Source organism: Anomaloglossus baeobatrachus, unplaced genomic scaffold, assembly GCF_048569485.1.
Source record: "Anomaloglossus baeobatrachus isolate aAnoBae1 unplaced genomic scaffold, aAnoBae1.hap1 Scaffold_382, whole genome shotgun sequence".
In the NCBI taxonomy this organism is placed as follows: Eukaryota; Metazoa; Chordata; class Amphibia; order Anura; family Aromobatidae; genus Anomaloglossus; species Anomaloglossus baeobatrachus.
In genome coordinates, this window is record NW_027443163.1 from 275,039 (window position 1) to 301,801 (window position 26,763).

Sequence of the window (26,763 nt, forward strand, 5' to 3'; positions counted from 1 at the left end):
ACCGTGGACTCGTACAGTCCAAATGGGGTAATAAAGGCAGAGCGTTCCCTGGCCTTGCGAGTCAGGGGGATCTGCCAATATCCCCGGCTCAGGTCCATGATGGTCAGGTACTGAGCCCCGGCCAACTGATCGAGCAGGTCATCGATGCGTGGCATTGGGTACGCATCGGCGACCGTGACAGCATTGAGCCCCCTGTAGTCCACGCAGAACCGAGTGGTTCGGTCCTTCTTAGGGACGAGGACTACAGGCGAGGCCCAAGCGCTGTTGGATGCCTGGATCACCCCCAGCTCCAGCATCTCGTCAATCTCCTGGCGCATGTGTTGCTGCACCTCCAGGGAGACCCGATATGCTGAACGCCGGATCGGGGGATGATCCCCAGTGTCCACGTGATGGACAGCCAAGTCAGTCCTTCCGGGCTGGTTGGTAAACAACCCCCGGAAGGGGTGTAGGGTGGCCCACAGCTGGGACCGTTGGTCCTCCAAGAGCTGGTGGCCAACCTCCACATCCTCAATGGATCCGCCTGCCCTAACCTGGGCTAGCATATCCAAGAGGGTTTCCGCTTCTCCCTCCTCGGGCAGGTTGCACACGGGGAGCGCACATGCCTCCCGCTCATGATGTGCCTTCATCATGTTCACATGGAAGGGCTTCCGCCTTCCACGGGCAGGGTCCAGGGTGACCAGGTACGTCACAGGGTTGAGCTGCTGGTACACGAGGTATGGGCCTTCCCAGGCTGCCTGAAGCTTGTCCTGTGGTACGGGGACCAGTACCCACACCTTTTGACCCACTTGGTAGGTCCTCTCACAAGCGTTCTGGTCGTACCAACGCTTCTGATCGGCCTGGGCTTGAGCCATATTGTCGTGTACCAGTTGCGTCAAGGCCTGCATTTTGTCCCGGAAGCGCATGACATACTCGATAACCGACACTCCAGGGGTGGCCAAATCCCCTTCCCAAGCCTCTTTCACCAGAGCCAGGGGGCCCCGCACACGTCGCCCGTACAGGAGCTCAAACGGTGAGAATCCTGTTGAGGCCTGTGGAACCTCCCGGTAAGCAAATAACAGGTGTGGGAGATACCGCTCCCAGTCACGCCCATGGGAGTCGACCAACATCTTAAGCATCTGCTTTAAGGTGCCATTGAACCGCTCGCACAGGCCATTAGTCTGTGGATGGTACGGGCTGGCCACCAGATGTCGCACCTGGACTTGCTTACAGAGGGTCTCCATCAGCTGGGACATGAATTGGGTCCCCCGGTCAGTGAGCATTTCCTGGGGAAAACCCACTCGGGAGAAAATCTCCAGCAATGCGGTGGCCACCTTGTCAGCCCGAATGGACGACAAGGCCACTGCTTCTGGGTACCGGGTGGCATAGTCCACTACCGTCAGTATGAAGCGTTTCCCGGAGCTGCTGGGGATGGCCAGCGGGCCGACCAGATCCACAGCCACCCTCCTGAAAGGCTCATCGATGATTGGCAGAGATACCAGTGGGGCTTTGGGGCGTGGCCCCGCCTTCCCCACTCTCTGACAGGTTTCACACGAACGGCAGTAGGCAGCCACATCGGCCCCCATTTTTGGCCAGTAGAAATGCTGGTTTAACCTGGCCTTGGTCTTAGCGATCCCTAGGTGTCCGGCCATCGGAATCTCATGTGCGATCCGCAACAACTCCGTCCGGAACGGATAGGGTACCACCAACTGTCGGTCCCTGGGCCACGCCTCCGGTGAACCCTGCTGGACCGTGGCCCGGTACAGCCGTCCTTGGTCCCAGACCACTCGCTCCGGGTCCGAGTCCGAGGGAGGCTGTGCCGCCTGCTCCTTTAGAGCTTTCAGGCTGTCGTCAGCTTCTAACGCTGCCTGAAACCCCTGACCAGATGTGGCCAGAATCGACGAGACTGTCACATCTTCGGTCAGTACCCCGGGACCTGTGTCCTGGCCTCCACCTGACTCGGCTGCCACTTGGTCAGAAGGGGAAGAGCTATCGGACCTCCGGGAGGCCCCTTGGCTTCCAGCACTCCCACTGCGGGTGACAGCGGCCACAGCCGCTGCGACCGTGGGTCGTGCCTGCTCCTCCTCCGTTCCTGACCAAGTCGCCGGTTCAGGCAGACCTACCTGGCTTCCTGACACCCCGGTTGTGGGGGAACCATGCACCGAGATCTTACCTGGGAGCACTTCCGCTCCTGGACCGGCCCCAATCTCACCTGCCTGTTCCCCTCCTGCAGCAACAGAACCCCGGTGTGAAATCTCTGGGGACCCCACATTTGCTGTGGTAGCCCCCACCCCACACACTGGTCCTCCCCCTGCAGCACCCTGCTCTCTGCTTATCCCTGCAGAGGGCAGCAGATCCCAGCTCACAGGCTGGTTACTTGTAGAGGCATTGTCACACCTTTCTCTGACCCCCTCCCCTGTCACAGCTGCAGCTGTGTGTGTGTCTATGGTGTCTGTGCAAGCAGAAATATCAGAGTTCACTCCCTCCTCCCTTACATCATTCATAGATAACACATTAACATTGTCCGGAGGCACGTCAGCACTGGCTGAAGGTTCAGCCTTTGGGGCGGGGCCAAACTGGGAGGTTATTTGCCCCAAATCTGTCCCAAGTAGCACGTTTGCAGGGATCCGATCAGTTACCCCCACCTCCCTCACCCCTCGCCCTGCGCCCCAGTCCACATAAATGTCAGCAACAGGCAGCGCCGGGTCAATGCCTCCAATCCCGGAGACAGCGAGGGTTTTTCCAGGGATCAAGTCTTGGGGGGACACCATCTCAGGCCGCACCAGAGTCACCTCCGAGGCGCTGTCTCGCAGTCCTATGGTCACAGACTGGCCGACGGTGACAGGTTGGAAGCTGTCCAGGGACCTACCACCACCCCCACCCACACAATACACCTTGGGCGGCCCTTGGGACGGGGACGGAGCCGGGGCCTTGGGACGCTGAGGGCACATGGCCTTGAAGTGTCCAGGTAGGTTGCACTGGTGGCACCGTCTTGGTTCCGCCACGGGCCTGGAGAGGGGAGTTGAGGGGGACACCCCCTGCAGTCTAGGGGCAGGTGGGGCAGTCGCAGAATTCATCTTACCCCCTCTCCAGGTGCTGCTGGTGGCCGCTCTCCTGGCCTCAGGGGCCCGGTTGTTGGTGTAGTCATCGGCAAGGGCAGCTGTAGCCGTGGATCCCTTTGGCTTCTGGTCTCGGATGAACTGGCGGAGATCCTCAGGGCAGTTCCACAAGAGTTGCTCCGTGATGAACAAGTCCAGGATCTCCGGTCCGGTGGAAAGCTGCAGGCCTTGGGTCCAGTGGTCGGCAGCTCGGGCAAGTGCCCGCCGGTGGTCAGCCCAGGAGTCCTTTGGTCCCTTCTGTAGGCTCCGGAACTTCTTGCGGTAGGACTCCGGGGTGAGGTTGTACTGTTGGATCAGGGCCCGCTTGATGGTGTCGTAGCCCTGATCTGCCTCAGCAGGCAAGTCCCCAAGGATATCCAGGGCCTTACCCCTTAAACGGGGGGTCAGGTATTTGGCCCACTGGTCCTTGTTCAGATGGTGCTGCAAGCAAGTCCGCTCAAAAGCAGTCAAGAAAGAGTCCAAGTCTCCATCCTTCTCCAGCACTGGGAAGTCCTCAACACGGACCTTTGGAAGTTTGGTGTCTTGAAGGTCACGTGTGGCTGATGAGGGCCGGAGCTGAGCTAGCTGCAGCTGGTAGTCACGCTCTGCCTGGCGCTCTTCACGCGCTGCCTGCCGCTCTGCCCTGCGCTCTGCCATGAGTATCTCGTAGGTATCCCGGTCTCCAGCCTGGAGAAGGGCCATAGCCATTTGAAGAAGGCTATCCGAGCCTCCCAGGCTCGGTGGAATGGCACGTGGTGATCTGCGGCCCGCTGCGGAGCCTGGTGCTTCACTGTCCATTGCAGAGCGGAGGGCTGGCATCTGGCTCGTTGAGGAACCTTGGGCGAGCTCCTCCTCATCTTGTCCAGCAGTCCCAGGTTGTGCGATGTCCTCTGCAGAGCTGTTTTCTGGCGTCGGGCTCCTGGAGGGCTCGTGGACAACCTCCTCATCGTCTCTGGCCTGAGCATCGGCCATTCCTTTGGCTTTGCTCCTGGTGCTATCAGCCATTGTTGCAGACTTTGGTCACTGACACAGAACTGACACCTGATGCCTCCACACACCTTACAGTATCTGCACTCTGACACTCTAGTGTTGAGCTGGTCTGAAGACCCCAGCAGCCACAGCTGCTGCAGGCAGTCTTTAGTGTCTGGGAGTATGGGTCTCACACTCACACACACTATTATCTCGATCCCACCGCTTGCCACCAATATGTCACAAACCACCGGGGGGGTCACTCAGAAATCCCCCGCGCTGGCTACCAGTACGTCACAATCGGGGGGTAACAAGTGGGGTCACCCCTCCTTTATACCTCCCGACCGACAGACAGAGCACGTGACGCGCTCTCTAGCGCCCCTCTTATAGTCAGGCCAATTATGGAATTGCCCGACAATAAGCAAGGAGGCCGCTATACTACTTATGCCGATTATTGAAGGGTCCCCGGTGAGAGTAGGGTATATATTCCCCCGACCTCCGCGGGCGGAATATATAATATCTTCCCGAATCTCACTGGCCTCCCCACAATAATCCTTGGCACAATTCGCTGCCACCAACCGATTTACGGTAACTATTAGCCGAACACACAGACGTGGGATTCGAGATCGAGATAACAGAACAGCCCAAGATTAATTATATAATTTAATCAGCTTAAAGCACACTAGAACTACGATATATACAATAGGGAATCTACAGAATATACATATGTCAGAGTACAGTTACAGATAAAGCATGGGTTACAAACAGGCATACACAGTTCAATCAGTTACCTTGTTGCGTCTGGCCACAGGGGGGCGCTGTAGACCAGGTTTCCAGGAACTCCCACAGATGTTTCCTACACGTGCCCCCAGCGAGAAGAACGCTGGAAAATGGCCGAAGTAGGGTTATCAACCTGGGCAGATCCAGGTCCCCTCCTACCTTAGTGACCTCACAGGGAAGCACTGCCACTCCCCCTGCATGGATCAGAATTATCCAGCAAAGGGGATTTTGGCTATAACTTTGCCTGGGAGCGTCGTAGGCAGACGCCAATGCTCTCATTGTGACAGTTATGAATTTAGCTACAGAACGAGGGGACTCATGACCTGTCTGCCAGTTCCCCATTGGCTGATATCACGCCTGGGGCATTTCCCAATGTCCTGTTCCCATAAAAAGGGGGTGCCGGCATCGTCCACATGCGGAGACACCATTTTTATGGTTGCCATATTTATCGGAAATATGGCTTGCGAGATATGAACCATTTTTTACTGGAGTCGTTCTGTCTGGCTATTTCCAGAGCCTTGCTAATTAGATAGCAGCTCCTACTACAGGGTGACGGCAGGGAGCCATCCTGTGTCCATTGTCCCAAAGCCACCTAATTTCCATATCACAGGACATGGCCATGGAGTTTGTTGCTAAACCAGTTGTGTGGGGGAAAGGGGGGTTGACACCAGGAGAGGGCTTCCTGACATACTTGAATATCATGATTTATCGTCATCTCTCCGGATTTACCTCACAGCCGCTATACTACTTATGCCGATTATTGAAGGGTCCCCGGTGAGAGTAGGGTATATATTCCCCCGACCTCCGCGGGCGGAATATATAAAACCTCCCCGAATCTCACTGGCCTCCCCACAATAATCCTTGGCACAACTCGCTGCCACCAACCGATTTACGGTAACTATTAGCCGAACACACAGACGTGGGATTCAAGATCGAGATAACAGAACAGCCCAAGATTAATTATATAATTTAATCAGCCTAAAGCACACTAGAAACTACAATATATACAATAGGGAATCTACAGAATATACATAGGTCAGAGTACAGTTACAGATAAAGCATGGTTTACAAACAGGTATGCAATTCAATCAGTTACCTTGTGCGTCTGGCCACAGGGGGGCGCTGTAGACCAGGTTTCTAGGAACTCCCACAGATGTTTCCTGCACGTGACCCCCAGCGAAAGAACACTGGAAAATGGCCGAAGTAGGGTTATCAACCTGGGCAAATCCAGGTCCCCTCCTACCTTCGTGACCTCAGAGGGAGCACTGCTCCACCCCTGGCTGGAGTTATGGACAAAATCCACAACATGGAATATGGGCCATAACTTGGCCTGGGAGCGTCGTAGGCGGACGCCAATGCTCTCATTGTGACAGTTATGAATTTAGCTACAGAATGAGAGGACTCATGACTTGTCTACTAGTTCCCCATTGGCTGATATCACGCCTGGGGTATTTCCCAAGCTCCCGCTCCCATAAAAAGGGTGTGCCAGCATCGTCCGCATGCGGAGACACCATTTTTATGGTTGCCATATTTATCGGAAATATGGCTTGCGAGATATGAACCATTTTTTACTGGAGTCGTTCTGTCTGGATACTTCCAAGCTTGCTAATTAGATAGCAGCTCCTACCACAGGGTCACGGCAGGGAGTCCTCCTGTGTCCATTGTTCCCACATCATCTCATCTCCATATCACAGGAGATGGCCCTGGAGGTGTAACACCTTCACAGATGCTGGACATTGAGAACAAGAAGGGAGGGGGGCACTGCCAGGGAGTGATGAGCGATTATGACTGGAAGTCATAATTCATCTTCATATCCCGGGATTTGCCTCACACCTCCCCCCTTTTGAGGGCGCTAGGGGGCAGCACACTCCGGTGTTCCCCCGTGCGCCCGTCCGCGACCTCTCCTTGTCGGGACAGCCCGTCTGCGTTACCGTGGTCACGGCCCCTTTTGTGGCGAATGGTGAAGTTGTATTGCTGGAGCGCAAGGCTCCATCGCAACAATCGCCCATTCGTCCCAGAGACGGTGTGCAACCAGCTGAGGGGATTGTGGTCCGTCTCCACGATGAAGTGGCGCCCGTATAGATAGGGTTGCAGACGCTGCAGGGCCCACACTATGGCCAGGCACTCCTTCTCCATCGTGGAATAGGCCACTTCCCTTGGTAACAGCTTCCTGCTCAGGTACAAGACTGGGTGCTCTTGGCTCGCAGAGTCCACCTGGCTGAGCACCGCACCGAGGCCGAAGTCACTGGCGTCGGTCTGTACTACAAACGGCCGCGTGAAGTCGGCTGCCTGTAGCACGGGCGGGCTGGACAGGGCGTCCTTTAGGGCCTGGAAGGCTGTCTCGCAGTCCATTGTCCAATCGACTGCAGAGGGCAGCTTCTTCTTGGTGAGGTCCGTCAAGGGCTTTGCCAGGCTACTATAGCGTGGAACAAACCTCCTATAGTACCCAGCGGTCCCCAAGAAGGACATCACCTGCTTCTTGGTCCTGGGGGTGGGCCAGGATGCGATGGCCTCCACTTTCTCAGGCTCGGGCTTCAGTGTTCTCCCGCCTACCCGGTGACCGAGGTACTGGACCTCGCTCATGGCCAGCTGACACTTTCCCGGCTTGATGGTCAAACCTGCCCGGTGGATCCGCCTGAGCACCTGTGCTAGATGCTCTAGGTGGTCCTCCCAGGTGGGACTGAAGACGGCAATGTCATCCAGGTACGCGGCCGCGTACCCTTCAAGTCCCTTGAGCAGGGTGTTGACCATCCGCTGGAAAGTGGCAGGGGCATTCCTCATCCCGAATGGCATCACCGTGGACTCGTATAGTCCAAATGGGGTAATAAAGGCAGAGCGTTCCCTGGCCTTGCGAGTCAGGGGGATCTGCCAATATCCCCGGCTCAGATCCATGATGGTCAGGTACTGAGCCCCGGCCAACTGATCGAGCAGGTCATCGATGCGTGGCATTGGGTACGCATCGGCGACCGTGACAGCATTGAGCCCCCTGTAGTCCACGCAGAACCGAGTGGTTCGGTCCTTCTTAGGGACGAGGACTACAGGCGAGGCCCAAGCGCTGTTGGATGCCTGGATCACCCCCAGCTTCAGCATCTCGTCAATCTCCTGGCGCATGTGTTGCTGCACCTCCAGGGAGACCCGATATGCTGAACGCCGGATCGGGGGATGATCCCCAGTGTCCACGTGATGGACAGCCAAGTCAGTCCTTCCGGGCTGGTTGGTAAACAACCCCCGGAAGGGGAGGAGGGTGGCCCACAGCTGGGACCGTTGGTCCTCCAAGAGCTGGTGGCCAACCTCCACATCCTCAATGGATCCGCCTGCCCTAACCTGGGCTAGCATATCCAAGAGGGTTTCCGCTTCTCCCTCCTCGGGCAGGTTGCACACGGGGAGCGCACATGCCTCCCGCTCATGATGTGCCTTCATCATGTTCACATGGAAGGGCTTCCGCCTTCCACGGGCAGGGTCCAGGGTGACCAGGTACGTCACAGGGTTGAGCTGCTGGTACACGAGGTATGGGCCTTCCCAGGCTGCCTGAAGCTTGTCCTGTGGTACGGGGACCAGTACCCACACCTTTTGACCCACTTGGTAGGTCCTCTCACAAGCATTCTGGTCGTACCAACGCTTCTGATCGGCCTGGGCTTGAGCCATATTGTCGTGTACCAGTTGCGTCAAGGCCTGCATTTTGTCCCGGAAGCGCATGACATACTCGATAACCGACACTCCAGGGGTGGCCAAATCCCCTTCCCAAGCCTCTTTCACCAGAGCCAGGGGGCCCCGCACACGTCGCCCGTACAGGAGCTCAAACGGTGAGAATCCTGTTGAGGCCTGTGGAACCTCCCGGTAAGCAAATAACAGGTGTGGGAGATACCGCTCCCAGTCACGCCCATGGGAGTCGACCAACATCTTAAGCATCTGCTTTAAGGTGCCATTAAACCGCTCGCACAGGCCATTAGTCTGTGGATGGTACGGGCTGGCCACCAGATGTCGCACCTGGACTTGCTTACAGAGGGCCTCCATCAGCTGGGACATGAATTGGGTCCCCCGGTCAGTGAGCATTTCCTGGGGAAAACCCACTCGGGAGAAAATCTCCAGCAATGCGGTGGCCACCTTGTCAGCCCGAATGGACGACAAGGCCACTGCTTCTGGGTACCGGGTGGCATAGTCCACTACCGTCAGTATGAAGCGTTTCCCGGAGCTGCTGGGGATGGCCAGCGGGCCGACCAGATCCACAGCCACCCTCCTGAAAGGCTCATCGATGATGGGCAGAGATACCAGTGGGGCTTTGGGGCGTGGCCCCGCCTTCCCCACTCTCTGACAGGTTTCACACGAACGGCAGTAGGCAGCCACATCGGCCCCCATTTTTGGCCAGTAGAAATGCTGGTTTAACCTGGCCTTGGTCTTAGCGATCCCTAGGTGTCCGGCCATCGGAATCTCATGTGCGATCCGCAACAACTCCGTCCGGAACGGATAGGGTACCACCAACTGTCGGTCCCTGGGCCACGCCTCCGGTGAACCCTGCTGGACCGTGGCCCGGTACAGCCGTCCTTGGTCCCAGACCACTCGCTCCGGGTCCGAGTCCGAGGGAGGCTGTGCCGCCTGCTCCTTAAGAGCTTTCAGGCTGTCGTCAGCTTCTAACGCTGCCTGAAACCCCTGACTAGATGTGGCCAGAATCGACGAGACTGTCACATCTTCGGTCAGTACCCCGGGACCTGTGTCCTGGCCTCCACCTGACTCGGCTGCCACTTGGTCAGAAGGGGAAGAGCTATCGGACCTCCGGGAGGCCCCTTGGCTTCCAGCACTCCCACTGCGGGTGACAGCGGCCACAGCCGCTGCGACCGTGGGTCGTGCCTGCTCCTCCTCCGTTCCTGACCAAGTCGCCGGTTCAGGCAGACCGACCTGGCTTCCTGACACCCCGGTTGTGGGGGAACCATGCACCGAGATCTTACCTGGGAGCACTTCCGCTCCTGGACCGGCCCCAATCTCACCTGCCTGTTCCCCTCCTGCAGCAACAGAACCCCGCTGTGAAATCTCTGGGGACCCCACATTTGCTGTGGTAGCCCCCACCCCACACACTGGTCCTCCCCCTGCAGCACCCTGCTCTCTGCTTATCCCTGCAGAGGGCAACAGATCCCAGCTCACAGGCTGATTACTTGTAGAGGCATTGTCACACCTTTCTCTGACCCCCTCCCCTGTCACAGCTGCAGCTGTGTGTGTGTCTATGGTGTCTGTGCAAGCAGAAATATCAGAGTTCACTCCCTCCTCCCTTACATCATTCATAGATAACACATTAACATTGTCCGGAGGCATGTCAGTACTGGCTGAAGGTTCAGCCCTTGGGGGGGGCCCAAACTGGGAGGTTATCTGCCCCAAATCTGTCCCAAGTAGCACGTTTGCAGGGATCCGATCAGTTACCCCCACCTCCCTCACCCCTCGCCCTGCGCCCCAGTCCACATAAATGTCAGCAACAGGCAGCGCCGGGTCAGTGCCTCCAATCCCGGAGACAGCGAGGGTTTTTCCAGGGATCAAGTCTTGGGGGGACACCATCTCAGGCCGCACCAGAGTCACCTCCGAGGCGCTGTCTCGCAGTCCCATGGTCACAGACCGGCCGACGGTGACAGGTTGGAAGCTGTCCAGGGACCTACCACCACCCCCACCCACACAATACACCTTGGGCGGCCCTTGGGACGGGGACGGAGCCGGGGCCTTGGGACGCTGAGGGCACATGGCCTTGAAGTGTCCAGGTAGGTTGCACTGGTGGCACCGTCTTGGTTCTGCCACGGGCCTGGAGAGGGGAGTTGAGGGGGACACCCCCTGCAGTCTAGGGGCAGGTGGGGCAGTCGCAGAATTCATCTTACCCCCTCTCCAGGTGCTGCTGGTGGCCGCTCTCCTGGCCTCAGGGGCCCGGTTGTTGGTGTAGTCATCGGCAAGGGCAGCTGTAGCCGTGGACCCCTTTGGCTTCTGGTCTCGGATGAACTGGCGGAGATCCTCAGGGCAGTTCCACAAGAGTTGCTCCGTGATGAACAAGTCCAGGATCTCCGGTCCGGTGGAAAGCTGCAGGCCTTGGGTCCAGTGGTCGGCAGCTCGGGCAAGTGCCCGCCGGTGGTCAGCCCAGGAGTCCTTTGGTCCCTTCTGTAGGCTCCGGAACTTCTTGCGGTAGGACTCTGGAGTGAGGTTGTACTGTTGGATCAGGGCCCGCTTGATGGTGTCGTAGCCCTGATCTGCCTCAGCAGGCAAGTCCCCAAGGATATCCAGGTCCTTACCCCTTAAACGGGGGGTCAGGTATTTGGCCCACTGGTCCTTGTCCAGATGGTGCTGCAGGCAAGTCCGTTCAAAAGCAGTCAAGAAAGAGTCCAAGTCTCCGTCCTTCTCCAGCACTGGGAAGTCCTCAACACGGACCTTTGGAAGTTTGGTGTCTTGAAGGTCACGTGTGGCTGATGAGGGCCGGAGCTGAGCTAGCTGCAGCTGGTAGTCACGCTCTGCCTGGCGCTCTTCACGTGCTGCTTGCCGCTCCGCAGCCTCACGCACTGCTTGCCGCTCCGCAGCCTCAGCGTCACGCGCTGCCTGTCGCTCACGCTCGGCCATGAGTATCTCGTAGGTATCCCGGTCTCCAGCCTGGAGAAGGGCCATAGCCATTTGAAGAAGGCTATCCGAGCCTCCCAGGCTCGGTGGAATGGCACGTGGTGATCTGCGGCCCGCTGCGGAGCCTGGTGCTTCACTGTCCATTGCAGAGCGGAGGGCTGGCATCTGGCTCGTTGAGGACCCTTGGGTGAGCTGCTCCTCATCTTGTCCAGCAGTGCCAGGTTGTGCAATGTCCTCTGCAGAGCTGTTTTCTGGCGTCGAACTCCTGGAGGACTCGTGGGCAACCTCCTCATTACTGTCCACAGCACCGTCCTCCCTCTCTTCGGCTCCTGCTTTAGCATTGGCCAGTTGCATAGCTCTGCTCCTGGTGCCATCAGCCATTCTTGCAGACTTTTGGTCACTGACACAGAACTGACACCTGATGCCTCCACACACCTTACAGTATCTGCACTCTGACACTCTAGTGTTGAGCTAGTCTGAAGACCCCAGCAGCCACAGCTGCTGCAGGCAGTCTTTAGTGTCTGGGAGTATGGGTCTCACACTCACACACACTATTATCTCGATCCCACCGCTATGCCACCAATATGTCACGAACCACCGGGGGGGTCACTCAGAAATCCCCCGCGCTGGCTACCAGTACGTCACAATCGGGGGGTAACAAGTGGGGGGTCACCCCTCCTTTATACCTCCCGACCGACAGACAGAGCACGTGACGCGCTCTCTAGCGCCCCTCTTATAGTCAGGCCAATTATGGAATTGCCCGACAATAAGCAAGGAGGCCGCTATACTACTTATGCCGATTATTGAAGGGTCCCCGGTGAGAGTAGGGTATATATTCCCCCGACCTCCGCGGGCGGAATATATAAAACCTCCCCGAATCTCACTGGCCTCCCCACAATAATCCTTGGCACAATTCGCTGCCACCAACCGATTTACGGTAACTATTAGCCGAACACACAGACGTGGGATTCAAGATCGAGATAACAGAACAGCCCAAGATTAATTATATAATTTAATCAGCCTAAAGCACACTAGAAACTACAATATATACAATAGGGAATCTACAGAATATACATATGTCAGAGTACAGTTACAGATAAAGCATGGTTTACAACAGGTATGCAATTCAATCAGTTACCTTGTTGCGTCTGGCCACAGGGGGGCGCTGTAGACCAGGTTTCTAGGAACTCCCACAGATGTTTCCTGCACGTGACCCCCAGCGAAAGAACCCTGGAAAATGGCCGAAGTAGGGTTATCAACCTGGGCAAATCCAGGTCCCCTCCTACCTTCGTGACCTCAGAGGGAGCACTGCTCCACCCCTGGCTTGAGTTATGGACAAAATCCACAACATGGAATATGGCCATAACTTGGCCTGGGAGCGTCGTAGGCGGACGCCAATGCTCTCATTGTGACAGTTATGAATTTAGCTACAGAACGAGGGGACTCATGACCTGTCTACTAGTTCCCCATTGGCTGATATCACGCCTGGGGTATTTCCCAAGCTCCCGCTCCCATAAAAAGGGTGTGCCAGCATCGTCCGCATGCGGAGACACCATTTTTATGGTTGCCATATTTATCGGAAATATGGCTTGCGAGATATGAACCATTTTTTACTGGAGTCGTTCTGTCTGGATACTTCCAAGCTTGCTAATTAGATAGCAGCTCCTACCACAGGGTCACGGCAGGGAGTCATCCTGTGTCCATTGTTCCCACATCATCTCATCTCCATATCACAGGAGATGGCCATGGAGGTGTAACACCTTCACAGATGCTGGACATTGAGAACAAGGGAGGGGGGCACTGCCAGGGAGTGATGAGCGATTATGACTGGAAGTCATAATTCATCTTCATATCCCGGGATTTGCCTCACAATCCCCCTCTCCCTGGGTCACACACGCCCCCCTCCCCCTGGGTCACACACGCCCCCCTCCCCTCGGGTCACACACGCCCCCCTCCCCTCGGGTCACACACGCCCCCCTCCCCCTGGGTCACACACGCCCCCCTCCCCCTGAGTCACACACGCCCCCCTCCCCCTGGGTCACACACGCCCCCCTCCCCCTGGGTCACACACGCCCCCCTCCCCCTGAGTCACACACGCCCCCCTCCCCCTGGGTCACACACGCCCCCCTCCCCCTGGGTCACACACGCCCCCCTCCCCCTGGGTCACACACGCCCCCCTCCCCCTGGGTCACAGATGCCCCCCTCCCCCTGGGTCACACACGCCCCCTCCCCCTGGGTCACAGATGCCCCCCTCCCCTCGGGTCACACACGCCCCCCTCCCCCTGGGTCACACACGCCCCCCTCTCCCTGGGTCACACACGCCCCCCTCCCCCTGGGTCACACACGCCCCCCTCTCCCTGGGTCACAGATGCCCCCCTCCCCCTGGGTCACACACGCCCCCTCCCCCTGGGTCACACACGCCCCCTCCCCCTGGGTCACAGATGCCCCCCTCCCCTCGGGTCACACACGCCCCCCTCCCCCTGGGTCACACACGCCCCCCTCCCCCTGGGTCACACACGCCCCCCTCCCCCTGGGTCACACACGCCCCCCTCCCCCTGGGTCACACACGCCCCCCTCCCCCTGGGTCACACACGCCCCCCTCCCCCTGGGTCACACACGCCCCCTCCCCCTGGGTCACACACGCCCCCTCCCCCTGGGTCACAGATGCCCCCCTCCCCCTGGGTCACACACGCCCCCTCCCCCTGGGTCACACACGCCCCCCTCCCCTCGGGTCACACACGCCCCCCTCCCCCTGGGTCACACACGCCCCCCTCCCCCTGGGTCACACACGCCCCCCTCCCCCTGGGTCACACACGCCCCCCTCCCCTCGGGTCACACACGCCCCCCTCCCCCTGGGTCACACACGCCCCCCTCCCCCTGGGTCACACACGCCCCCCTCCCCCTGGGTCACACACGCCCCCCTCCCCCTGGGTCACACACGCCCCCCTCCCCCTGGGTCACACAGGTCAGGCAGCACCAATCACAGCGCTGCGCTCATCCCTGGAACTGCCCACAAAACAAATGTTGGCGAATCAGCGGGGCGGTAATTACCATGGTAACCGCAACGGTCAACAAACCGTAAGCACGACAGCTGCCAGTCTCCGCTGTGTACAAGGCTATAGCGTGTGACCGCTGCAGCTAATCACCGACCCAACCACTGAGGTGCCATGTGCGGCGCTGCCCTGTGCCCTCAGGAGAGCGGAGGAGGCGGGAGCGGCTCTTCCTGGTCTGCAACGGCGGTCACGTGACTGCAGAGCTGCTTCCGGTGCACAGGTCGTGCTTCCGCTTTCAGTTTACTAATGAGGTAGGAACAGAACTTCTGCGTTATCAACGTGCGACACAGAGCGGCAGCATGGTGAGTGCGGGAGCGTGACTGTGCCCCCTCCCGGGGACCCCCGACTGTGACCCCCCCCCCCCCCTGCCCGGGGAGCCCCCGACTGTGACCCCCCCCCCCCCCTGCCCGGGGACCCCCGACTGTGACCACCCCCTCCCCTGCCCTGCCCGGGGAGCCCCCGACTGTGACCCCTTCCCCCCCCCCCCTGCCCGGGGAGCCCCGACTGTGACCACCCCCGCCCCTGCCCGGGGAGCCCCGACTGTGACCACCCCCGCCCCTGCCCGGGGAGCCCCCGACTGAGACCCCCCCCCCCCCCTGCCCGGGGAGCCCCCGACTGTAACCCCCCCCCCTGCCCGGGGAGCCCCCGACTGTAATCCCCCCTGCCCGGGGAGCCCCCGACTGTAATCCCCCCCCCCCCTGCCCGGGGAGCCCCCGACTGTAATCCCCCCTGCCCGGGGAGCCCCCGACTGTAACCCCCCCCCCCCCCCCTGCCCGGGGAGCCCCCGACTGTGACCACCCCCTCCCCTGCCCGGGGAGCCCCCGACTGTAACTCCCCCCTGCCCGGGGAGCCCCCGACTGTGACCCCCCCCACACTGCCCGGGGACCCCCGACTGTGACCACCCCCTCCCCTGCCCGGGGAGCCCCTGACTGTAACCCCCCCCCCCCCCCTGCCCGGGGAGCCCCCGACTGTGACCACCCCCTCCCCTGCCCGGGGAGCCCCCGACTGTAACTCCCCCCTGCCCGGGGAGCCCCCGACTGTGACCCCCCCCACACTGCCCGGGGAGCCCCCGACTGTGACCACCCCCTGCCCGGGGAGCCCCCGACTGTAACTCCCCCCTGCCCGGGGAGCCCCCGACTGTAACTCCCCCCTGCCCGGGGAGCCCCCGACTGTGACCCCCCCCACACTGCCCGGGGACCCCCGACTGTGACCACCCCCTCCCCTGCCCGGGGAGCCCCCGACTGTAACCCCCCCCCCCCCCCCTGCCCGGGGAGCCCCCGACTGTGACCCCCCCACACTGCCCGGGGAGCCCCAGACTGTGACCCCCCCCCCTCCCCTGCCTGGGGAGCCCCCGACTGTGACCACCCCTCCCTCCCTGCGGTGTCCCCGACTGTGACCACCCCCCCCTCCCTGCGGAGCCCCCGACTGTGACCCCCCCCCTCCCCGCGGTGTCCCCGACTGTGACCACCCCCCCCTCCCCGCGGTGCCCCCGACTGTGACCCCCCTCCCTCCCCGGGGAGCCCCTGACTGTGACCCCCCTCCCTCCCCGCGGTGTCCCCGTCTGTGACCCCCAACCCCCTTTTTGACCGTTGTTGAACCCTTTGGGCCCCCCTCTTGGTTGCCGTTGCCGTTGTGTGAGTGTTGCTGTCTGCCTCGTATCTTCCAGGGAAAACAGAAGAAAACAAAGAGATATGCAGTGATGAAGCGAAGGCTGAACCTGAAGGACCCGCGCATGTGAGTGCCAGTGACCGCTCCAACTCACTGCGGAGGGGCCGCGTCCACACTCATCACTCTGCACTCTTCTCTCTAGAAAAGAAAAGGATCGAGCCGCATCTCACAAGAAGCCGAAGGACCCGAGCAGCATCAAGGAGAGAGAAGTGTACGACAACTAGACGGATAGCGGTGTCCTCAGTGATGTCACCGCTGATCTCTGGTGATGGATAGGCGGTGTTCTCAGTGATGTCACCGCTGATCTCTGGTGATGGATAGGCGGTGTTCTCAGTGATGTCACTGCTGATCTCTGGGGATGGATAGGCGGTGTTCTCAGTGATGTCACCGCTGATTTCTGGTGATGGATAGGCGGTGTACTCAGTGATGTCACCGCTGATCTCTGGTGATGGATAGGAGGTGTTCTCAGTGATGTCACCGCTGATCTCTGGTGATGGATAGGCGGTGTTCTCAGTGATGTCACTGCTGATCTCTGGGGATGGATAGGCGGTGTTCTCAGTGATGTCACCGCTGATTTCTGGTGATGGATAGGCGGTGTACTCAGTGATGTCACCGCTGATCTCTGGTGATGGATAGGAGGTGTTCTCAGTGATGTCACCGCTGATCTCTGGTGATGGATAGGCGGTGTTCTCAGTGATGTCACCGCTGATCTCTGGTGATGGATAGGAGGTGTTCTCAGTGATGTCACTGCTGATCTCTGGTGATGGATAGGCGGTGTTCACAGTGATGTCACTGCTGATCTCTGGTGATGGATAGGAGGTGTTCTCAGTGATGTCACCGCTGATCTCTGGTGATGGATAGGCGGTGTTCTCAGTGATGTCACCGCTGATCTCTGGTGATGGATAGGCGGTGTTCTCAGTGATGTCACTGCTGATCTCTGGTGATGGATAGGCGGTGTTCTCAGTGATGTCACTGCTGATCTCTGGTGATGGATAGGAGGTGTTCTCAGTGATGTCACCGCTGATCTCTGGTGATGGATAGGAGGTGTTCTCAGTGATGTCACTGCTGATCTCTGGTGATGGATAGGCGGTGTTCTCAGTGATGTCACCGCTGATCTCTGGTGATGGATAGGAGGTGTTCTCAGTGATGTCACTGCTGATCTCTGGTGATGGATAAGCGGTGTTCTCAGTGATGTCACCGCTGATCTCTGGTGATGGATAGGAGGTGTTCTCAGTGATGTCACTGCTGATCTCTGGTGATGGATAGGCGGTGTTCTCAGTGATGTCTCCGCTGATCTCTGGTGATGGATAGGCGGTGTTCTCAGTGATGTCTCCGCTGATCTCTGGTGATGGATAGGAGGTGTTCTCAGTGATGTCACCGCTGATCTCTGGTGATGGATAGGAGGTGTTCTCAGTGATGTCACCGCTGATCTCTGGTGATGGATAGGCGGTGTTCTCAGTGATGTCACTGCTGATCTCTGGTGATGGATAGGCGGTGTACTCAGTGATGTCACCGCTGATCTCTGGTGATGGATAGGCGGTGTTCTCAGTGATGTCACTGCTGATCTCTGGTGACGGATAGGAGGTGTTCTCAGTGATGTCACTGCTGATCTCTGGTGATGGATAGGCGGTGTTCTCAGTGATGTCACCGCTGATCTCTGGTGATGGATAGGCGGTGTTCTCAGTGATGTCACCGCTGATCTCTGGTGATGGATAGGAGGTGTTCTCAGTGATGTCACTGCTGATCTCTGGTGATGGATAGGAGGTGTTCTCAGTGATGTCACTGCTGATCTCTGGTGACGGATAGCGGTGTCCTCAGTGATGTCACCGCTGATCTCTGGTGATGGATAGGAGGTGTTCTCAGTGATGTCACCGCTGATCTCTGGTGATGGATAGGAGGTGTTCTCAGTGATGTCACTGCTGATCTCTGGTGATGGATAGGAGGTGTTCTCAGTGATGTCACCGCTGATCTCTGGTGATGGATAGGTGGTGTTCTCAGTGATGTCACCGCTGATCTCTGTGATGGATAGGAGGTGTTCTCAGTGATGTCACCCGCTGATCTCTGGTGATGGATAGGAGGTGTTCTCAGTGATGTCACCGCTGATCTCTGGTGATGGATAGGAGGTGTTCTCAGTGATGTCACCGCTGATCTCTGGTGATGGATAGGAGGTGTTCTCAGTGATGTCACCGCTGATCTCTGGTGATGGATAGGCGGTGTTCTCAGTGATGTCACCACTGATCTCTGGTGATGGATAGGCGGTGTTCTCAGTGATGTCACCAGCTGATCTCTGGTGATGGATAGGAGGTGTTCTCAGTGATGTCACCGCTGATCTCTGGTGATGGATAGGCTGTGTACTCAGTGATGTCACCGCTGATCTCTGGTGATGGATAGGCGGTGTTCTCAGTGATGTCACCGCTGATCTCTGGTGATGGGATAGGCTGTGTACTCAGTGATGTCACCGCTGATCTCTGGTGATGGATAGGCGGTGTTCTCAGTGATGTCACTGCTGATCTCTGGTGATGGATAGGGAGGTGTTCTCAGTGATGTCACCGCTGATCTCTGGTGATGGATAGGAGGTGTTCTCAGTGATGTCACCGCTGATCTCTGGTGATGGATAGGAGGTGTTCTCAGTGATGTCACCGCTGATCTCTGGTGATGGATAGGAGGTGTTCTCAGTGATGTCACTGCTGATCTCTGGTGATGGATAGGCTGTGTACTCAGTGATGTCACTGCTGATCTCTGGTGATGGATAGGAGGTGTTCTCAGTGATGTCACCGCTGATCTCTGGTGATGGATAGGAGGTGTTCTCAGTGATGTCACCGCTGATCTCTGGTGATGGATAGGCGGTGTTCTCAGTGATGTCACCGCTGATCTCTGGTGAAGGATAGGAGGTGTTCTCAGTGATGTCACTGCTGATCTCTGGTGATGGATAGGAGGTGTTCTCAAGTGATGTCCACTGCTGATCTCTGGTGATGGATAGGAGGTGTTCTCAGTGATGTCACCGCTGATCTCTGGTGATGGATAGGAGGCGTTCTCAGTGATGTCACTGCTGATCTCTGGTGATGGATAGGAGGTGTACTCAGTGATGTCACCGCTGATCTCTGGTGATGGATAGGCGGTGTTCTCAGTGATGTCACTGCTGGATCTCTGGTGATGGATAAGCGGTGTTCTCAGTGATGTCACCGCTGATCTCTGGTGATGGATAGGAGGTGTTCTCAGTGATGTCACTGCTGATCTCTGGTGATAGATAGGAGGTGTTCTCAGTGATGTCACCGCTGATCTCTGTTGATGGATAGGAGGTGTTCTCAGTGATGTCACCGCTGATCTCTGGTGATGGATAGGAGGTGTTCTCAGTGATGTCACTGCTGATCTCTGGTGATGGATAGGAGGTGTTCTCAGTGATGTCACCGCTGATCTCTGGTGATGGGATAGGCGGTGTTCTCAGTGATGTCACTGCTGATCTCTGGTGATGGATAAGCGGTGTTCTCAGTGATGTCACCGCTGATCTCTGGTGATGGATAGGAGGTGTTCTCAGTGATGTCACTGCTGATCTCTGGTGATGGATAGGAGGTGTTATCAGTGATGTCACCGCTGATCTCTGGTGATGGATAGGAGGTGTTCTCAGTGATGTCACTGCTGATCTCTGGTGATGGATAGGAGGTGTTCTCAGTGATGTCACCGCTGATCTCTGGTGATGGATAGGAGGTGTTCTCAGTGATGTCACTGCTGATCTCTGGTGATGGATAGGAGGTGTTCTCAGTGATGTCACCGCTGATCTCTGGTGATGGATAGGAGGTGTTCTCAGTGATGTCACCGACTGATCTCTGGTGATGGATAGGCGGTGTTCTCAGTGATGTCACTGCTGATCTCTGGTGATGGATAGGCGGTGTTCTCAGTGATGTCACCCGCTGATCTCTGGTGATGGATAGGCGGTGTTGTCAGTGATGTCACCGCTGATCTCTGGTGATGGATAGGAGGTGTTCTCAGTGATGTCACCGCTGATCTCTGGTGATGGATAGGAGGTGTTCTCAGTGATGTCACCGCTGATCTCTGGTGATGGATAGGCGGTGTTCTCAGTGATGTCTCCGCTGATCTCTGGTGATGGATAGGAGGTGTTCTCAGTGATGTCACTGCTGATGTCTGGTGATGGATAGGTGGTGTTCTCAGTGATGTCACTGCTGATCTCTGGTGATGGATAGGAGGTGTTCTCAGTGATGTCACCGCTGATACTCTGGGCGATGGATAGGTCGGTGTTCTCAGTGATGTCACTGCTGATCTGTGGCGATGCGATAGGTGGTGTTCTCAGTGATGTCACTGCTGATCTGTGGTGATGGATAGGTGGTGTTTCTCAGTGATGTCACTGCTGATCTCTGGTGATGGATAGGAGGTGTTCTCAGTGATGTCACTGCTGATCTCTGGTGATGGATAGGCGGTGTTCTCAGTGATGTCACCGCTGATCTCTGGTGATGGATAGGAGGTGTTCTCAGTGATGTCACTGCTGATCTCTGGTGATGGATAGGTGGTGTTCTCAGTGATGTCACCGCTGATCTCTGGTGATGATAGGAGGTGTTCTCACTGATGTCACCGTTGATCTCTGGTGATGGGATAGGCGGTGTTCTCAGTGATGTCACAGCTGATCTCTGGTGATGTGATAGGCGGTGTTCTCAGTGATGTCACTGCTGATCTCTGGTGATGGATAGGCGGTGTTCTCAGTGATGTCACTGCTGATCTCTGGTGATGGATAGGGTGGTGTTCTCAGTGATGTCACCGCTGATCTCTGGTGATGGATAGGAGGTGTTCTCAGTGATGTCACCGCTGATCTCTGGTGATGGATAGGCTGTGTACTCAGTGATGTCACCGCTGATCTCTGGTGATGGATAGGTGGTGTTCTCAGTGATGTCACCGCTGATCTCTGGTGATGGATAGGTGGTGTTCTCAGTGATGTCCACCGCTGATCTCTGTGATGGATAGGAGGTGTTCTCAGTGATGTCACCGCTGATCTCTGGTGATGGATAGGCGGTGTTCTCAGTGATGTCACTGCTGATCTCTGGTGATGGATAGGAGGTGTTCTCAGTGATGTCACCGCTGTTCTCTGGTGATGGATAGGCGGTGTTCTCAGTGATGTCACTGCTGATCTCTGGTGATGGATAGGAGGTGTTCTCAGTGATGTCACCGCTGATCTCTGGTGATGGATAGGAGGTGTTCTCAGTGATGTCACCGCTGATCTCTGGTGATGGATAGGCGGTGTTCTCAGTGATGTCACTGCTGATCTCTGGTGATGGATAGGTGGTGTTCTCAGTGATGTCACTGCTGATCTCTGGTGATGGATAGGAGGTGTTCTCAGTGATGTCACCGCTGATCTCTGGTGATGGATAGGAGGTGTTCTCAGTGATGTCACCGCTGATCTCTGGTGATGGATAGGCGGTGTTCTCAGTGATGTCACCGCTGATCTCTGGTGATGGATAGGAGGTGTTCTCAGTGATGTCACCGCTGATCTCTGGTGATGGATAGGCTGTGTACCTCAGTGATGTCACCGCTGATCTCTGGTGATGGATAGGTGGTGTTCTCAGTGATGTCACCGCTGATCTCTGGTGATGGATAGGAGGTGTTCTCAGTGATAGTCACCGCTGATCTCTGGTGATGGATAGGCGGTGTTCTCAGTGATGTCACTGCTGATCTCTGGTGATGGATAGGCGGTGTTCTCAGTGATGTCACTGCTGATCTCTGGTGATGGGTAGGAGGTGTTCTCAGTGATGTTGGGTAGGTGGTGTTCTCAGTGATGTCACCGCTGATCTCTGGTGATGGATAGGAGGTGTTCTCAGTGATGTCACTGCTGATCTCTGGTGATGGATAGGAGGTGTTCTCAGTGATGTCACCGCTGATCTCTGGTGATGGATAGGCGGTGTTCTCAGTGATGTCACCGCTGATCTCTGGTGATGGATAGGCGGTGTTCTCAGTGATGTCACCGCTGATCTCTGGTGATGGATAGGAGGTGTTCTCAGTGATGTCACTGCTGATCTCTGGTGATGGATAGGAGGTGTTCTCAGTGATGTCACTGCTGATCTCTGGTGATGGATAGGAGGTGTCCTCAGTGATGTCACTGCTGATCTCTGGTGATGGATAGGAGGTGTTCTCAGTGATGTCACTGCTGATCTCTGGTGATGGATAGGCGGTGTTCTCAGTGATGTCACCGCTGATCTCTGGTGATGGATAGGCGGTGTTCTCAGTGATGTCACCGCTGATCTCTGGTGATGGATAAGCGGTGTTCTCAGTGATGTCACCGCTGATCTCTGGTGATGGATAGGAGGTGTTCTCAGTGATGTCACCGCTGATCTCTGGTGATGGATAGGAGGTGTTCTCAGTGATGTCACTGCTGATCTCTAGTGATGGATAGGAGGTGTTCTCAGTGATGTCACCGCTGATCTCTGGTGATGGATAGGAGGTGTTCTCAGTGATGTCACCGCTGATCTCTGGTGATGGATAGGAGGTGTTCTCAGTGATGTCAGCACTGATCTCTAGTGATGGATAGGAGGTGTTCTCAGTGATGTCACCGCTGATCTCTGGTGATGGATAGGCGGTGTTCTCAGTGATGTCTCCGCTGATCTCTGGTGATGGATAGGTGGTGTTCTCAGTGATGTCACCGCTGATCTCTGGTGATGGATAGGAGGTGTTCTCAGTGATGTCACCGCTGATCTCTGGTGATGGATAGGAGGTGTTCTCAGTGATGTCACCGCTGATCTCTGGTGATGGATAGGCGGTGTTCTCAGTGATGTCACTGCTGATCTCTGGTGATGGATAGGAGGTGTTCTCAGTGATGTCACCGCTGATCTCTGGTGATGGATAGGAGGTGTTCTCAGTGATGTCACCGCTGATCTCTGGTGATGGATAGGAGGTGTTCTCAGTGATGTCACTGCTGATCTCTGGTGATGGATAGGAGGTGTTCTCAGTGATGTCACTGCTGATCTCTGGTGATGGATAGGAGGTGTCCTCAGTGATGTCACTGCTGATCTCTGGTGATGGATAGGAGGTGTTCTCAGTGATGTCACTGCTGATCTCTGGTGATGGATAGGCGGTGTTCTCAGTGATGTCACCGCTGATCTCTGGTGATGGATAGGCCGGTGTTCTCAGTGATGTCACCGCTGATCTCTGGTGATGGATAAGCGGTGTTCTCAGTGATGTCACCGCTGATCTCTGGTGATGGATAGGAGGTGTTCTCAGTGATGTCACCGCTGATCTCTGGTGATGGATAGGAGGTGTTCTCAGTGATGTCACTGCTGATCTCTAGTGATGGATAGGAGGTGTTCTCAGTGATGTCACCGCTGATCTCTGGTGATGGATAGGAGGTGTTCTCAGTGATGTCAGCACTGATCTCTAGTGATGGATAGGAGGTGTTCTCAGTGATGTCACCGCTGATCTCTGGTGATGGATAGGCGGTGTTCTCAGTGATGTCTCCGCTGATCTCTGGTGATGGATAGGTGGTGTTCTCAGTGATGTCACCGCTGATCTCTGGTGATGGATAGGAGGTGTTCTCAGTGATGTCACCGCTGATCTCTGGTGATGGATAGGAGGTGTTCTCAGTGATGTCACCGCTGATCTCTGGTGATGGATAGGCGGTGTTCTCAGTGATGTCACCGCTGATCTCTGGTGATGGATAGGCGGTGTTTCTCAGTGATGTCACCGCTGATCTCTGGTGATGGATAAGCGGTGTTCTCAGTGATGTCACCGCTGATCTCTGGTGATGGATAGGTGTTCTCAGTGATGTCACCGCTGATCTCTGGTGATGGATAGGAGGTGTTCTCAGTGATGTCACTGCTGATCTCTAGTGATGGATAGGAGGTGTTCTCAGTGATGTCACCGCTGATCTCTGGTGATGGATAGGAGGTGTTCTCAGTGATGTCAGCGCTGATCTCTAGTGATGGATAGGAGGTGTTCTCAGTGATGTCACCGCTGATCTCTGGTGATGGATAGGCGGTGTTCTCAGTGATGTCTCCGCTGATCTCTGGTGATGGATAGGTGGTGTTCTCAGTGATGTCACCGCTGATCTCTGGTGATGGATAGGAGGTGTTCTCAGTGATGTCACCGCTGATCTCTGGTGATGGATAGGAGGTGTTCTCAGTGATGTCACCGCTGATCTCTGGTGATGGATAGGCGGTGTTCTCAGTGATGTCACTGCTGATCTCTGGTGATGGATAGGAGGTGTTCTCAGTGATGTCACCGCTGATCTCTGGTGATGGATAGGAGGTGTTCTCAGTGATGTCACCGCTGATCTCTGGTGATGGATAGGAGGTGTTCTCAGTGATGTCACTGCTGATCTCTGACGGATAGGAGGTGTTCTCAGTGATGTCACTGCTGATCTCTGGTGATGGATAGGTGGTGTTCTCAGTGATGTCACTGCTGATCTCTGGTGATGGATAGGAGGTGTTCTCAGTGATGTCACCGCTGATCTCTGGTGATGGATAGGAGGTGTTCTCAGTGATGTCACCGCTGATCTCTGGTGATGGATAGGTGGTGTTCTCAGTGATGTCACTGCTGATCTCTGGTGATGGATAGGCGGTGTTTCTCAGTGATGTCACTGCTGATCTCTGGTGATGGATAGGTGGTGTTCTCAGTGATGTCACCGCTGATCTCTGGTGATGGATAGGAGGTGTTCTCAGTGATGTCACTGCTGATCTCTGGTGATGGATAGGAGGTGTTCTCAGTGATGTCACCGCTGATCTCTGGTGATGGATAGGCGGTGTTCTCAGTGATGTCACCGCTGATCTCTGGTGATGGATAGGAGGTGTTCTCAGTGATGTCACCGCTGATCTCTGGTGATGGATAGGAGGTGTTCTCAGTGATGTCACCGCTGATCTCTGGTGATGGATAGGAGATGTTCTCAGTGATGTCACCTCTGATCTCTGGTGATGGATAGGAGGTGTTCTCAGTGATGTCACTGCTGATCTCTGGTGATGGATAGGAGGTGTTCTCAGTGATGTCACCGCTGATCTCTGGTGATGGATAGGCGGTGTTCTCAGTGATGTCACTGCTGATCTCTGGTGACGGATAGGAGGTGTTCTCAGTGATGTCACTGCTGATCTCTGGTGACGGATAGGAGGTGTTCTCAGTGATGTCACTGCTGATCTCTGGTGATGGATAGGCGGTGTTCTCAGTGATGTCACTGCTGATCTCTGGTGATGGATAGGAGGTGTTGTCAGTGATGTCACTGCTGATCTCTGGTGATGGATAGGTGGTGTTCTCAGTGATGTCACTGCTGATCTCTGGTGATGGATAGGAGGTGTTCTCAGTGATGTCACTGCTGATCTCTGGAGATGGATAGGCGGTGTTGTCAGTGATGTCACTGCTGATCTCTGGTGATGGATAAGCGGTGTTCTCAGTGATGTCACCGCTGATCTCTGGTGATGGATAGGCGGTGTTCTCAGTGATGTCACCGCTGATCTCTGGTGATGGATAGGAGGTGTTCTCAGTGATGTCACCGCTGATCTCTGGTGATGGATAGGCGGTGTTCTCAGTGATGTCACTGCTGATCTCTGGTGATGGATAGGAGGTGTTCTCAGTGATGTCACCGCTGATCTCTGGTGATGGATAGGAGGTGTTCTCAGTGATGTCACCGCTGATCTCTGGTGATGGATAGGAGGTGTTCTCAGTGATGTCACCGCTGATCTCTGGTGATGGATAGGCGGTGTTCTCAGTGATGTCACTGCTGATCTCTGGTGATGGATAGGAGGTGTTCTCAGTGATGTCACCGCTGATCTCTGGTGATGGATAGGAGGTGTTCTCAGTGATGTCACCGCTGATCTCTGGTGATGGATAGGTGGTGTTCTCAGTGATGTCACTGCTGATCTCTGGTGATGGATAGGCGGTGTTCTCAGTGATGTCACTGCTGATCTCTGGTGATGGATAGGCGGTGTTCTCAGTGATGTCACCGCTGATCTCTGGTGATGGATAGGTGGTGTTCTCAGTGATGTCACCGCTGATCTCTGGTGACTGTTGCCGCTCGTGTCGGTGGGGTTGTACAGGGCTGCATCTGTCGCACACCGTAGCGCAGGTCTGTGCCTGCTTGTACTTGCCGTGGGCAGGTGCTCACTCTCCATGTTTGCCTCCATTTAGTCCACAGGTCCCCTCCTGCCTGTTCTTCCAGTATAACACTAATCTCGGACCCCCGTACTATATCCTCGTGGACACCAACTTCATCAATTTCTCCATTAAAGCCAAGCTGGACCTGGTGCAGTCAATGATGGACTGTTTGTATGCAAAGTGTAAGTAGTGGGGACGTGTCTTGCCTTCAGTAGCCGCTACGTGGCTATATATAACGCCATGTCTCCTTTCTATAGGTGTTCCCTGTATCACTGACTGTGTGATGGCAGAACTGGAGAAGCTGGGGCAGAAATACAGAGTTGCTCTCAGGTGAGATCTCAGATTGCAACTGTTCTATGTATAACCAATCCAAGCCAGGAGATGTGGTGAGCTGCTGTGTGGCCCATCTGTGGGGCGGTTGTCTGATGGTGGTGTGGGGCGGTTGTCTGGTGGCGGTGTGGGGCGGTTGTCTGGTGGCGGTGTGGCCCATCTGTGGGGCGGTTGTCTGGTGGCGGTGTGGGGCGGTTGTCTGGTGGCGGTGTGGCCCATCTGTGGGGCGGTTGTCTGGT

General features: G+C 56.4%; 2 protein-coding genes across 3 annotated transcripts in view; one reads left to right on the forward strand and one right to left on the reverse strand.

Moving 5' to 3' along the window:
- AREL1 (apoptosis resistant E3 ubiquitin protein ligase 1) overlaps window positions 1-14,648 on the reverse strand; it is a 187,984-nt gene extending 173,336 nt beyond the window's left edge. For both annotated transcript variants that reach the window (XM_075332575.1, XM_075332574.1), the window contains exon 1: window positions 14,451-14,648. The gene's annotated coding sequence lies outside the window, so the exon portion shown is untranslated. The remainder of the gene's footprint in view (window positions 1-14,450) is intronic.
- On the forward strand, window positions 14,649-26,528 carry FCF1 (FCF1 rRNA-processing protein). Its single transcript, XM_075332577.1, has 5 exons — window positions 14,649-14,754; window positions 16,119-16,186; window positions 16,263-16,331; window positions 26,228-26,376; window positions 26,452-26,528. The coding sequence occupies exons 1-5, from the start codon at window positions 14,752-14,754 to the stop codon at window positions 26,526-26,528; spliced, it is 366 nt and encodes a 121-aa protein (XP_075188692.1). The 5' UTR covers window positions 14,649-14,751.
- The last annotated feature ends 235 nt before the right edge of the window (window positions 26,529-26,763 follow it).

Excerpts from the sequence above, each read along its gene's own strand:
- FCF1 (XM_075332577.1), top strand. Across the intron at positions 16,187-16,262 it reads AACCTGAAGGACCCGCGCAT|AAAAGAAAAGGATCGAGCCG; the intron begins GTGAGTGCCAGT and ends TCTTCTCTCTAG. Across the intron at positions 16,332-26,227 it reads AGCATCAAGGAGAGAGAAGT|TCCACAGGTCCCCTCCTGCC; the intron begins GTACGACAACTA and ends GCCTCCATTTAG.